A 15341-nucleotide genomic window follows, 5' to 3' on the forward strand; every position below is an offset into this window, starting at 1 on the left:
AAGTGTGTTTATTTGATTCCAAGCTCGGAAGGCATAGGTCAAAGCTCGCATGTGACCTTTGTTCAACAACTTTTTATGAGTGAGAATGGTCAAACGTCAACAAACAGATTTCAATTGTATTGCGTGTTACAATATTGTTCTTATTTATACCCACATATTTCATTCACATACATTCTTCTTCAGTTAATTTAACTTAACGGGCATTTAATTTAACGTGGCATTACTTCTTACTAATCCTTTTTACCGTACAATACATCCGGCGAATTATCATACATAAATTAGTTCCATATTTAATTATTATAATAATTGTTCGTTTTTTTTTTTGTTTAACAGTTATACAATTTTACTCATGTACTACATATATTGTCTATTGAAGGTTCGGGCAAATTATGAAGAAATAACTAAATATTCTTCGTTTATCTCTTTTAAGTAAATTGTTTATGGAAGCACCTAATACTCGTTATTTATTAATTTATTCAAGCGTTGCGCTGTTTTATTCATTTTCATATTTGCCATTATAGTGGATCTACGGTGAACGAACAAAATTTCGCTGCTCCATTTTATAGCTTCCGTACTTTATGATAATGGGGCTTGGGTCTTCGGCCACTGATGCTATTTATATTTTACATAGCTCCTCATATTGCTGTACCGTTTCTGTCATCAGGGACGTATAATCCCAATGGTTGGGTTACATTTCTTTTGGGAATACAGACCAGGATTGTATGTCAAAAGATGTAACGATTTTGAAAACGTCGTATATTTGTATATACTTTCTTTACATTTACGAACAATTTTTGTCGTAAGTGAAAAGAAATTTCAACGAATCCTTTTTGTATATCGGGCCTGATTTAAATATAGGTAGTTGCTTCATTTTAAATTACATTATTCATTTTCAATAAAACCGCATATCTTATTTGTATAAGTGTGAGACTATCATTGATATATAGAGTGATTGTCCAAAACGCGTACAACATATTCACTTGGTGCGTGTTGGAAGTTTCTGTTCCGTGATTAAATAAGTCAGTCGGTATGACAACGCAATGCTCTTTACATCTATGTATCTGTTCCTTCAATTATATATTATTATTTTTAACATACTTTATAAAATTTTATTAGTGTGAGTACACTGAACTTGCCAGCTTTAGTTAACCTATACTTCTAAATTATGTTAAAGAAACTTAACAATCGAGTTAAAGGAACCTGTAAGAATTCATTTAAAACGGATTCTTTATTCAAAAAGAATTGCTTCCGGTGGACTGACACACGAACTCACATTTGTCGCAAGTTCAAAAGCCTTTGTAAGTAGACAACGCGGAGGAAGGCGACCTTTCGAGCCCTTCTATCAATTCGACCAACTTGGCCTTTCCTCCACAAAGGCCCGATCTGAATGGTGCGCAGTAACACCCGGAATCCGTCCATTTATTATCAATCCTTGAAAAAACTTTATAAATTTTGTTTCCCCTTTATTTATTTTTATAAATATTTAGTAAGTAAGGACCATTTTTTTTTAAATGACGTTAATTAATAGCCTATAATTTATCAGTAATGTCAATATTACCAAATCGTAAAATGTCACTTCTACACACTATCAATAAAATGTTCCTAAGAGATAATTAAAATCTCTGTTCCGTGTAAAAATATATTTTTAACAACTTGGATTTTCACCAAAAACTTAAAGAAAGTTATCTACGATTACCCTCTACGGGGCACGTTACGTAAAATGCGGTTAATGCATTTGCATAAGTGTATAATAAATTGTCGGAATTTATAAACTTGCCGCCATTAAGAAGACGTAAAAGAACAGTTGTTTGTATAAATATTTAATATTTTATGCTTTTTGTAGAAAATTATGCTGCGCGAAAAGTATTTTAACAAGCGGAGTTCCTCATAAATAAATCTATAAGAGCGAGTGTTATTACGAATTTATTTTAAAACTAGGTGGCCCCCACTTCTTAGATCTATCTCAGGCTGTTATCCCTCTTCCGTTACACCTCCCAATAACAAAATAACGGGCGACGCGTATGGCATGTCCCCTCCGAGCGTCCCTCTGTCCCGTATTTACTGAATACAGTGATACAAAATAAAGTTAACATTATTCAGTAATTACATGTGGAAAGTTCTGGCATCATACGACAAACTAAATAAAAAATTACAAACAATTTTAAAAATTGCTGTCTTACGTTTCAACACTTATTTCTCGCGTCTTCCACTGATGTAACGATGTCATATCGAAAATTTTGCGCTCCCAAAATTGACAGTTAAAGCTATGTTGTGTTGTCTATCAGTTGTACACAACTGAAAAGAAGGCAATTTAAGCTCTCGCAAAAAACTCAGGATACAAAGAATACCGGTACGTGTTATCTAGTATCAGGAAATTGTTATTGAACAATAAAAAGTACGAAGGTGTTATGATCGTCTTGGCACGTTCCGTTCCACCCATTTCCTCATCGCCATACTAACTCATACTTTAGGAATACGGAGGTAATTTTCGTAAGTAAGATAGAGTCAAAAGTTATTGCCGTAAAGATACGGAGCCTTATCGCATATTTTTTTTTAATATCCAGTTAAATTTATGGTTATGAAGGAGGGATCCACGCGACGTTTAAATCGTAGATTTTATTTAGGTACCCTCGTTCCTCAAATTACGGATGTGAATATACGATTTTTTATTCATCGCTAAGTATTCCTTCGTCCTTCATCTATTATTCATAAGGTAAATTTCTAAAATTGTAATTTATTCTTAATTTCGTTCATTATTTTTTATTATGCCATTCATTCGGAAATATCGGTATCTGAGTTTTTAGAATATGGAATATTGTATTTGGGAATCTATCGGCTGTCACAATTACAAAGCATATTTTTCAAGCCTGTAACAAATGTCGTATAATAATATGCAATATTATGTTTTTAAGTTCTATAATTTAAAAACATCATTCCAATATAAGATTTGGTAGTCGGGAGATACATCATTACGCATACATAATTCCAACTACTTTATTACAAATATATAACACAAAAATTCTCTACTAACACATATTATAGCCAAGTGCTACTTTTACATTTGATATTTCCACTTCCTTACATAATATCTACGCCTAAAACCATTGCCTGAGATGCTCCGCACTATAATCTTTATAGCTGTTTCAATTCGTACTAAACCTACGTACATTTTACAATGTTAAGAATAAGGGTAATAAAATATTTTTATTCCACTACCACTATTATAATTGTAAGTTTGTAAAAGTTATTGGATAATTGCAATGACGTTTTACAAATAGACGCGTCATACACTAACAAAATGGCACATAAAAACGGCGCACTATTTGCTATATTCACGTACCTGTACATATAACTACAAATTGGCTCGAAGAAGGAATAAAAAGATGCAGCACACATTCGTTAGAAAAGGATATATATACATCGACAGTTACGTAACAACGTTAGTGCCACACGCTCATTGGCTGTTAAGTCGGGCAATTACCTTACTTTCGTCTTGCCAGTATTGAGCTCGGACAACGTATCTATGTAATAAAAACATCTTAGGATAATTGTGACAAAAGTTACTAATTACCGGGCAATATGTAATAAGGTAAAGGGGCCCTATTCCGTCTATAAGGGCGAATCTGTCTTTTTGCAATTACGGGCGTTCAATACGAAGTACAGCTTCGATAGCCGTACAGACAAGAAAGTTAGATAATTCCTTATTTACCTATATGGCTATTAAAGCTATCTGCGATTAGAACGCCCGTAACAGCAAAAAGACGGATATTCCTCCATCGTCGGAATAGGATCCATGACCTTAGTACATTTTTCTTGTAAAGGTTATTGCCGCGGGTAGAAACGCGAGCAACACCATATATTTTAAATTAATATTTCAAACACTAAATTACTATTGGACAACATTTGTACGAATACAATATTCATTTCTGAAAGGTATTTATTATTTGAATAAATAATTTGATTCGGAGAAACAACCATTTTTCATCACTAGACCTTAAATAAAATTTGCAAGGCATGCAAATAGCACGCTATTGCATATTACGAACGTAATGCATACCGGCAATACCAACTTTAATGAGCAGAGAGGAACAGTTCTTTGGAAAATTGAATTCGCGCAGTTGAAATACCTTTCAAACTAGTTCATGAGGGCGAACAACAATTTATCACTTAACAAAGTAATCTATCAAATTGACTGTTATTATAGGAACGTGAAGTGATGTCAACTAATTACTTCAATATACGTAATGTACTATTACTTAAACAAACATCGGTGAATTGTTTCACTTTGACGAATCCATTTACTTATTGAACATATAATACAGGCTTTAATGATAAACAAATAAATATACAATAACTATAATTATTATTTATGGTAAAATATACTAGTAATTGTTATATTTTCAGTTAAAAACTGAGTAGATATATTTTTTATTAAGGCTATAACAGAGTCCAATCAAATGCTATTACAATTATATGTAACATACAAAATAAATTTAACACAAATTTCCATAACATGCGCCCTTATATAGATTAATCACAGAATGATTAATGAATAATTCATAAATAATGCTTTAAAAACGCTAAATAGACTTGTATGGAATCAGACGTACGTGATGATTATCTGCTTGAATACATGTAGTGATATTTGTTAATGCATAAACAGGAAATCTTTCATTTATATAAATCTATAGATAGACATTTTTGATAATTACCGACAAAGACTTTGACATAGTTATGAAATGAAAGCATTATTAAAGATATATTACTAAACTACGCACAGAAATTTTGATGTTCAACTTAGAATAACAGTTCCTACCCTCTAGCACTTCGAAGGCTTAACAAACATAAATACGTCTTCTCCGCAAAACGAACAGATTGGAAGCCCTATTCTTGCCGTATGAAATTCGACAACTGAGACTAATGTAAAATTATTATTCGTCAAATATGGCATTTGAGGCGACGTAAAATCCGGAAGCCAAGAACGTATTTAATTTCCTTATAAAACGTCTGAATCCTGTAAAAATTCTGGGTTACTTTATGTTGTGCTCTGAAAGGTTCTTTTATGATTGCTCGTAAAAAAGAGAGCCTCCGCGAGCCAATTTCGTTCTTTAATTAGGGTAACATTCCTGTTTTACACGAAATGTAAACCTCTGTTACAACCTTCTCTCTAAATGATTAAAAATACGTTTCGTTGCCGTTGCGGACGACGTGGGGACACAGTAAACCACTATCGTTTAGTCTAGAACGTGAGAATTTTGGCGTTTACTGAGCGCAACTATTAACGTACTTTGTTGGTGAATTACAGAGTAGCACTCACGTAGTTTGCTGAAAAGGAAGTTTAATTAAACTGCTTTTATATTAAAAATTTATATCATTCGCATAATGTTAAATATGTACACGCTTTCTATTTTAAAGAGCAAATTATGATGAATTATAATCAACATAAATCGTTTGTTATACTTTTATACGGCATATAAATCACCAGACTGTTTAATTTTTCTACTGGACCATTAAATAGATCTTTTGAACACCCTTGTTGGGTAACAATGTAATACTTCTTGTTGGGTAAGAATTTAATAATTATAGTAATCAAAATTTACGGTTCAATTTGATTGTCCATTTAATTACTAATAATCCAATTCATATTCACCTATTTCTTCTAACAAGATTATATCGGCTCAACAAGATATGAAACATATAATTTCTTGCTTCGATCGTCCGTCATAAGTTGACGGTTAATCAATATTTCTCTCTTCCGAACAAATGCATTTTAAAGTTTAAACTTTTTCATTTTTTATTAATTATATATTGGTCTACAATTTATACATCAATATATAACCTAACGTCGTTTACAACCGATGTTTATTTTATTAGACCTGTCCTAATATCAGATCGGCCTTCAGATAGAAATAGCACTAACGTGACACGATTGGTGGGACTCGTGTGGTATTAATATACGGTGCAATCGAACCTTGACCTGGCCTTCGCTTCTCCCCCGCCTCTCCCGCCCCAGTCGACTAGCCCTGCATTCAACAAACATTTATATATTATAATAAGTAAAAATGCATCGAGCACGAAGTTTTTAACCCGGTCACGTATGGGTAATTCGGGCGGTGCCTGAAGGTTGTAAAGTGACCTTTATGTTTATTATTTATGTACGTAAAGCAACGCACGTAGGCTTTAACATTAATTATAATATTAACAAAGGAAACGTGTAGTTCCACACCGAAACTAAAGCGTCTTAGATAACATACCAGCCCTACGTGACGATTAGAAATGGGCCAAATCATTCCTATTTCAAGTTTCAATGCTCGAGTCTGATATGTTCTATTTGTGTTTGAAATTAAAGTAATTTAGAGAGTGGTATGTTACGTTTAATATGTAATGATACATAACAACTAGTCTACAATACTATCGAAATAGAAAATAAAATAGACAACTCTATTTCAGATTTTGATAACTTTGATTAAGGGTCTCTCCAATGACTTGTTATAAGTTACTAACCTAATCAGTGTTGTTCTATCCATCTCTAATTGTAATAATACCGCGTAGCTGTGGCACATGATAAAATAATTTGGACACGCGAGTAACATGCCAACATTACTCGCGTGCCCGTGTATGTATCTCACTTTGCCGAGTGCCGATAAAAAAAGCAAAACCATAGTTGGGACATAAAAAAATCGCTAAAATGGGGCACTCAGATAAACAAAACCGGCCCCGGATGGTACATTACATATATATATATAAGTTCGCATTCATAGTTATATACTTTCATGACACTAGCTAAATTATCTCCTGGATATTGTAGTCTGCAGCGATAACCTAGTTGGAAGTGGAACAGACCGCTGAGACGAGTGTCCGCAGGTTCAAAACTCAAGGGAACGCACCTCTGACTTTTTTTAAAGTAACTTGTGTATTTGTAAATTATGGTGGACTAGGGCTTAAACCTTCTCAATAGTAGAGTGGCCCAGCCTACTATTTATAAGATATATATATATATATATATATATAAATATATCTTATAAATAGTAGGCTTTATAAGATATATTTATATATATATAAATATATCTTATAAAGCCTACTATATATATATATATATATATATATATATATATATATATATATATATATATATATATATATATATATATTATATAATGGCACGTTAATCATTGAAGGTTCGCCATCCCTGATATAGGATTTCGGAAGAAAGTGATATGAACACGTGGTGCATCTGACATTCCAATTACAATTGGTCATTGCATATTATAGATTGTTGTCGATAACCGCTATAGATGCAATAGCTTTAGTGATTCTAATAATATAACACGAGAACACAATAAATATTACACACTATAATAAACTAAGCTAATAAGAATTTAAGGTTATTAGTTTCTATTATTTCAAATGTATCGAAACTAATGTAGCCAGTCCTAAACCTGGAATTAAGTATGAAGGAAAATTCTAGTAATATTAGTACCCAATTAGACAAAACTAATTAATAACCATGAAACACACAATTATTAATATCAGTCAGAACATCAAAACCGAAAAGCACTTATATATGAAACTCAAAAATAGCTAGTTTAAGAAACTGTTAACGATAATTATATCAGTAAAGTCATATCACATAACTCACCTCTAATCCGAATTAATGAAACATATTTTAAACCAGGGGCCTTATTCTCTATCCCGCACGTTATTTTGACAGTGTGTAACAAGCACGTAACACAACGCATCATGTTTAGGACTAGAAATTTGGCTTACAGAATACCATTCCACACACATTTCTCGAAGATAACATGACACGGCCGCGTTACGCGTTTACACTATCATACAGAATAAGGGCCCAGCAATATATCGTATTTATGTAAAGCCAAAACATAAAATAAAATAAATGCATCGAAACATCGGGAGATTTAAAATAAAATTGTTGACGGCACCTAGCTACTGTTTCAATCTCTTAAACCTTTTATGTCCCAATAAAATACGTGTGGAAAAATTGCTTTCTCAACACAAATATAAGATACGCTTACAAAACTTTATGATATTTTAAAATATTCGAGGGATGTTATTTTATTGCCAGAATGGTTGTTTAATAGCCCTTTAATAACTTTATGTCTTTTGTATTTTATTCGAAATTTAATGCAAAAGTTTTGGTGATGATTTTTAACCAAATTCGGTTTTAATGGTGTTAATTTGAAATGACAAAACATTTATAGATTACTAACCTTAGATTAACTTATATCATATAAAAAAAATAATAGCGATTAAAGGCAATGTCGTGTTTTACATTTCTCACAAAATACATTGCATATTAATGCATTTATAGGCCATTAAGTAAATGCCAGCCATGAACACGAGGCAACGTACGAAGTAAACTTTTACTCTAATAACTCTAGCCTCTAGCTCAGTATCTACTCGTGACCGTTAGCTCACCTGTCCCCAAAAAGATTAAGGCATTGCGGCAAACTGATACGAAAAACTGGGGTCATTGAACCTTGCCAAATTGATATACCATACGTGACAACTTTAGGAAGAGTTTTACTGCAGCGTTTACTTGGCTCGACACCTAGGCATCGAAATAAGACTAGTTTTCGAATTTTATGGTGGTTTTTTATATTTCAATTTAGTAGTAAACGAAGTTTGTTTGTTTCAAAGACATTGCAACCACTGAGTGACCATGAAGGCTGCAAAGTCTTGGAAACGAGAGAAAATTAAAATACTAAAATGGACGATAAAATTCGAAATATAATTTCAATTCGATGTCGACACCTAGGCTTAAATTATTGACGACCAAATCTTGGCTGGGTCAAATTGTGTCTATTGCAAAAAGTTCATTGACATCAGGATAGGTGAATCGATCTCACATAAAGATAGATATACTATTTGTGACTCAGAAATTGTGATGATACCCGTGTCATAGTGAGACAGTGTAAGTGTGTGCTTGTGACATTACGACGGACCCGAAATTAGGCGGATATGTTTTAAAGCACATATTATGTAAACTTTCAAAAATAAAAGGTGCAGTGAACTTGGACTTATTTTAAAAGAAGCTCTAACATACATAACTCCCGTTTACGATAGTAAGTAATATCAAGAGCGTATATAATATAAGCTAAGAGCTATGTGTGATATTGGCAAGATAATTCGACATTTGCCATAATGACATTGACGTAAGAACATACGAGGAATCAAATTGTGTTTTTATCGAACTCGTGTGTTCTTGACTCATGACCCGGTAATTAGTCGAATAGGTCACGATATTTTGATAAATGACACTTATTGCGTATTAGAAATAACATTATCGTAACTATAAAACTATAATAACAATTATGGGAAAAATATTTTGGCTTAGCCCAAATATACTCGTAATATATAATAATAATAATATCAGCCCTGTGTTATATATGGTCCCACTGTTGGGCACTGGCCTCCTCTACTACTGAGAGGGATTAGGCCTTAGTCCACCACGCTGGCCTAGTGTGGATTGGCAGACTTCACACACTCTCGAAAATTCCTATAGAGAATTTCTCAGGTATGCAGGTTTCCTCACGATGTTTTCTTTCACCGTTAAATCAAGCGATAATTCACAAAGAATACACACATCACATTTTTTTAGAAAAGTCAGAAGTGTGTGCCCTGGGATGGGATTGGGATTTGAACCTGCGGACATTCGTCTCGGCTGTCCTTTCCACAACCAACTAGGCTATCGCCGGTCTCGTAAATTATCGACAAAATCTATCACGCGTGTTCACCGAGCTCGCATTATAGTATAATGAAAAACGATTCGCCCCACATCAGTGTCACGTTTCAACGATGCCAAAAACAAATATAACGTATAATTTTCTCGTGCGATAACACAGTATCCCACCACGGATTAAATATTAATTTGCTGAAACCGTAATCGAATTCTGTTAGATTAAATAATAATGTTTGAGAATGACAATGCCGCTACTATCCTTTAGTAAAAATTGTTGATAAATTTCTTGTTTACTCATTAATAATCGGTTTTAAGTTACATCAAGAACCGTTTCAACTAATGTATGTGCTACTGTCTCATAGTCCATAGAAAAGCAATGTAAAGATGTTTCTTTTTATTGCGTTTTGTATAAATAAATTTTAGAGGTACAAACACCGCCCTCCTGTGTTTAATTTCTATTCCTTTTCTCCTCTGGTATTATGGATATTTGCTAGTTATATTGTAAGTTGGATATCTCAAAATTAAACCTTAAACTGATGTGGAAAAGAGCAACACCAGAGTTTCTTACCCGTTGTTCTCTGGTGAGAACTGCTTTCCGAACTGATAGAACTGGTAGAGTTAATATTGACAGAATCTAAATAATGTATAACATTTTACAGGTTCAAATAAAGTATTTAATTTCATTTCACAACATTACTTTACTAAAATCAACACTCTACTTGTAGCTTAAAAAAAAAGGCTTGATTGCTCATAAACATTAAATCGATATCTAATTATATGGACTTCATGACTTGACAATGCCCTTATCAGTGTAACAGAGCCCTAATTTGAGGTTTATTTTTCGGTAAGGTAATGTGAACATCAATACATACATCGGTGACATTCGACGACACTTAAAATTGATGTGGTATGTAACTTTGACTCTACTACTACCCATTTGTGTATTTTACACAATTAAATGACGGGTAGAGCAAACAACTCTTCGGGTTAAAAGTGGCACAAGTGCCCATAAATAGAAGCCACACTACCCGGAATTTGAATTGCAAATATCCAAACAGCACTCAACTGCACTCACCAAATAAGACAGATGTCTCATAATATTCTGTAAACACAATGACATTTAACAGCTTAGTTTGTTATAGACCGAACATCAGCGACATATTTGCGCTTCTAAAGTTATTATCATTTAGTTATAAGTTGGTGATTTACTTAATATGTCCGTGCGACAAGACGTCACAGTGTCCGTATTACCACAAAAATAACATATTTATAGAAAGCAAGCTGAATACGCATTAAAAACATGCAAATCACGATATATAAAAAATATAAAGAATTTTACATTGATGCTTTGCATTTTACGGTAGATTAAGAAACTATCGTACGAGCGCAAAATTTTTGTATAACAATCTTCCCAATGTCCACTCTATATAAGCTTAGACCTCTTTGTGTAAACAACATATTTCTTTCAAGCTTTATGACAAGAGTGCTCGCACTGCAGCTTGACGGTAGAAATAGACAATGCGGTACTACTACTAATGCTACTAAGACGGACTCTGGTATATAAGAGATCCACTACTACAGTTAGAAAAATCAAATTAAAACAATATAAGAAAATAAACGTATCGCAAACTAGATATATCTCAAGCCGCGCCTTACGCTTCGTTCGACTTCGTTCTCGGCTGCCACGTACCAAGTGACACGATTTATTTAATATCTCGGCTCTCTGATGTCGCAGTGAGGTAAAACGTGCCTTAGTTTTTAAGTTGAGACGATACAATTATGAAAGCTTTGTTTAATTCTATATACAACCGTGTAGAGCTCTAAGAACTGGATATCTCCATCGACCAAAAGCCCAAAAGAAACACTGAGGGCATTTAATAATCATCAACTATATCTTTTAAATATTACTTTAAAGACAAAGTTACCAATTATGTTAATGTATAGAATAAATTATATTTTCTAAATATAGAGCTACATTGAAACCACATTCGTTAATACTAAAAGTACTACAATTTAACCAACCTTATCAACCAAGCCAAAAGTATTTACGATTGAAACCCTTAATATAGGAACAAATTGCAATTTTAATCTACGGTAAAACAGTACCAAATATTAGCTCGCTCAGATATGCACACGCTCTATGATGCAGTGCGTCCCAAGCGTTTACTAAAGGGCCTCGGCGACCTGAATCTATATTCTATACAGCGGTCACCGAACAAAACGGTAGACGTGTGAAGTGAACTTATTTTACCACTAACTCGTAAAACGTCTGAAAGTACGGTGCACGTTGTTTCGTGTGCCCTCTGTGGGCGACGTGATTTTCTCTGTTCTTTGATTTTCACAAATCGTTTATGTATTTTATATCGGTAACATATTTTTGTTATATCTACATTTTATTGTTACAGGTGTAGGAGAAGCAATTGAAGATATGTAGAGTGGTAAGTACGAGTTACAATCATAAAATGAGAACATTTCAATGAAGCACAGAATAATATTAACTCTAGTCGCCTACACATTTTAAAGACGTCAAAACGGGAATACTATGGAGATTTATCAAGATATCTCAAGTCTAAAACGAATGACATTGTCGATAAACTCTGCTGAGATCTAAAAGAATACACAAATAGATGACTTTCTATTTCAGAGAAGACGTACTATTCGTTTTTATAACAAAATATTCTATTACAGATCCAATTTAGACGAAGAATTTCTGTAGTAACAAGAAACAAAATGAAACCTGTATTTCGATTTGTATTTTTATTGATTATACCGAAAAGCAATCACTGTGATGTTGAAACGTAGGTGTAAGATGATGTTATAGACATACAAGAGGTATTTCGATGGGAACCTTATGGAGTCGCGTGGACAGATGAATCAACTGCCTAGCAAGCACCACCGCCCTGAGGCGACATACAAAAGCTGCTCGCAATCTTTGCCGCTCGACATTCTGTAAGTATCTTATTACGCATTATTGTTTTATTTAGGCGCCGCGCAGACGCTTCTTACTCGTTTCCGAAAACACTAGTTCATATTAACGTATGTTTTATCGTTACATCGACAGCGTTGGCGAGACGCCTCATGATTTTTACGTATTCACAGTTGACCGAATTATCGACACGTATAATTCGCCGTCGCAAATTGCAGCCGGTGTAAATACGGACATAATATGACCTGACATCTCATGTCTCAGGATGGCGAACGCAGAGAATACCAAACAATACTTTGTATTTGTTGGATGGTATTTCTACTATTTATGGGCGGTAGTATTGCTTACTTTCAGGCGAACAGCATGGTCGTCTCCTATTTCACAGCAATAAAAAAAATCTAGAAGAAAATAAGCTTTAATTGACATTGTCCTTCAAACCGACACATTTCTTAAATATTCCTGTGTTCCATTCAGAATATCTTTACAAAATAAAAAAATGCATTACATTAGTAAATCTATAAGTATTTTTTGGGGCCTTGTGTGCATTGTGCTTAACCAGTAATCCATCACGTTTGTACAAAGCGCGAGAATGAATCGTGTTAGATTTGAAGCCAGAATTAAACCACTCGTAAGGCTTACAGCTTGATGGACACACACCGAGATTACTCGCAAGGGATACAAAGGGCTGTTTAGATTATTAACACTGTATTCTCCGATCCGTGTATGGTATACAAATTAAGTGCTATCGCCATAATTAACTGGCTATAAATAATTTATTCATGACCAGTCACAACCCAATATTAGTACGTTCACAAAGATATTAAGAGACCTAGTCAATGGCAACTGTTGATCAAAATACCTGCTTACATTATTATGTTTTTTGAATACTTGAATATATTCAGTTTGCTTAATACATTTTAATGCGGCTTTAGGAAATTCAGCGTTTGTATAAATCTGAACGTTATTACATTTACGTAAGTCATAAAATATATCATTCGCACGCCAACACTATTACGTGCCCGGAGGGATTGCTATCCCTCAAAGCAAATGCCTGAGCCAAGGTCCGTGCCTCTTAAAGATGCCCTTGAGCTAGTTGCACTCTCATTCTAACTAGAGGGTTTTAAGCACTCGGCCACCTGCCCTGTGACCCCGCAAAAGGCGAATGAGCTTCACCGCCACTACAAACTCACCAAGACATGCAATTTATAATTTTTGTTTTTAAATAATTAATGAGAAAAAATGTATGGTAAGAAATATGTGTAATAACATGTATCGACTGTCAAAGAGTAATCATCTCTCGCCAGTCGGTCGTTCAGTCACTTTGTCGCGCCAGTATAAAAAATATATCCGGAATATACATATGTAGGCCTTGGAAACCTTATAAATTTTTGCAATTATTTAATTGAAAACCAACATATTTGATAGGATAAGGTAACGGAACCACTGAGCCTCTTTATTTTAAAATATTCATAAAATTGTGTTTACAAAAAAATATAAAGAAAAGCTTTTGATTATAACATATCAGTGCATGGTATAAAACTTAAAAATAAAGGGATTAACAAAATGTTAGTATGTTTTTGCATTACGACGCAAAAAAAAACAAAAACATGAATAATGGACCATATTAAGAACCGGACTATCTTCGGTCAAACTGCCTTATTTCAATGCAGTTTCCCTAAAAGGCACTAAGTTACCTTTGATGATCATTTATGCAACGCGTTTGACCTTCCATAACGATAAACGATACATAATTGATGATCACTACAAAATGAATTTACCGTCGTTGCCATAAAGTCGTGTGTTGCGCAGATGGTTACCACGCTCATCATTCCGACCGGCGGAGGGCGAGCTGGCGGATTGCGTGCTGGTGGTGGGGGTGTCGCGGCCCAAGCTCGCCGCGGCTCTCCTCTCAGTCACGTTGCTATCACTCTTCCTCACTTTCCACGTGCTCTATGACAGCGCACTTTACAGCATACAGGTAAGGCTTAGCTATTTTAATAATAGTACGTACCCCAGTGCTGGTTACACGTCAATATATTACTGAAAGCGTTCCTCAACCATTAATTCCATAATATGTAATAAATAAATAATCTATAAAAAAACCTTATTCATTTTGGCAGTCATGGTGGAAATTTATGTCTCTTCGTATGTTGAACACAATTTATGGAAAATATTTTTAGTGATAACACTTCAAAATCATTAGGTAGATAGCTGGACTTCAGCATAACCCATAAAGTATAGACTGACATTACTTAATTAGCGTGTCAGAACATAATAAATAAAACGTTCACTGAATACTTCAGAGCTAAACTCAAGTGTAAGTAGCGCACTCAATAATTAACTTATCGCTACGACTTTAAACATTTACAATCCCTTCGCATAGTTTAAAAGGCTTGAGTTCCGTTTATCGGTGCGGTCTTGCAGGGCGTGCCGGCCCTGCCCACCCGGTGCTGCCAACATCTCAGCGCACAGTAAATGTAACAGTAGTATTCATACGCCCAGCTTTTGTAAGATCGTAAACACGCGAGCTGCTATGAGCTGACGTTACGAGGCATCTAATTCAAGATGTTTTATCATACTTAAATCTTTTTCTCTCGAGTGAGAGAGACGTAAACGTGTTTTAATTTAATATGTGGCTTGCACCAATTAATATTTTAAACAGTTATACGCTGAGCATTATTGTTGTCCACGTTGTCCAATTTTTCATATTAT

At 34.2% G+C, this 15341-nt stretch overlaps 1 protein-coding gene across 1 annotated transcript in view; it reads left to right on the forward strand.

The window, feature by feature from the left end:
- Positions 1-15341, forward strand: part of LOC115454541 (heparan sulfate glucosamine 3-O-sulfotransferase 5) — a 39235-nt gene that overhangs the window by 12537 nt on the left and 11357 nt on the right. Inside the window, exons 2-4 of the mRNA XM_030183273.2 lie at positions 12109-12141; positions 12392-12652; positions 14439-14607. Coding sequence (XP_030039133.2) covers positions 12555-12652; positions 14439-14607 — 267 coding nt within the window. The 5' untranslated portion in view covers positions 12109-12141; positions 12392-12554. The remainder of the gene's footprint in view (positions 1-12108; positions 12142-12391; positions 12653-14438; positions 14608-15341) is intronic.

The sequence above is a fragment of the Manduca sexta genome, chromosome 17 (genome assembly GCF_014839805.1).
Source record: "Manduca sexta isolate Smith_Timp_Sample1 chromosome 17, JHU_Msex_v1.0, whole genome shotgun sequence".
Taxonomy (NCBI): domain Eukaryota; kingdom Metazoa; phylum Arthropoda; class Insecta; order Lepidoptera; family Sphingidae; genus Manduca; species Manduca sexta.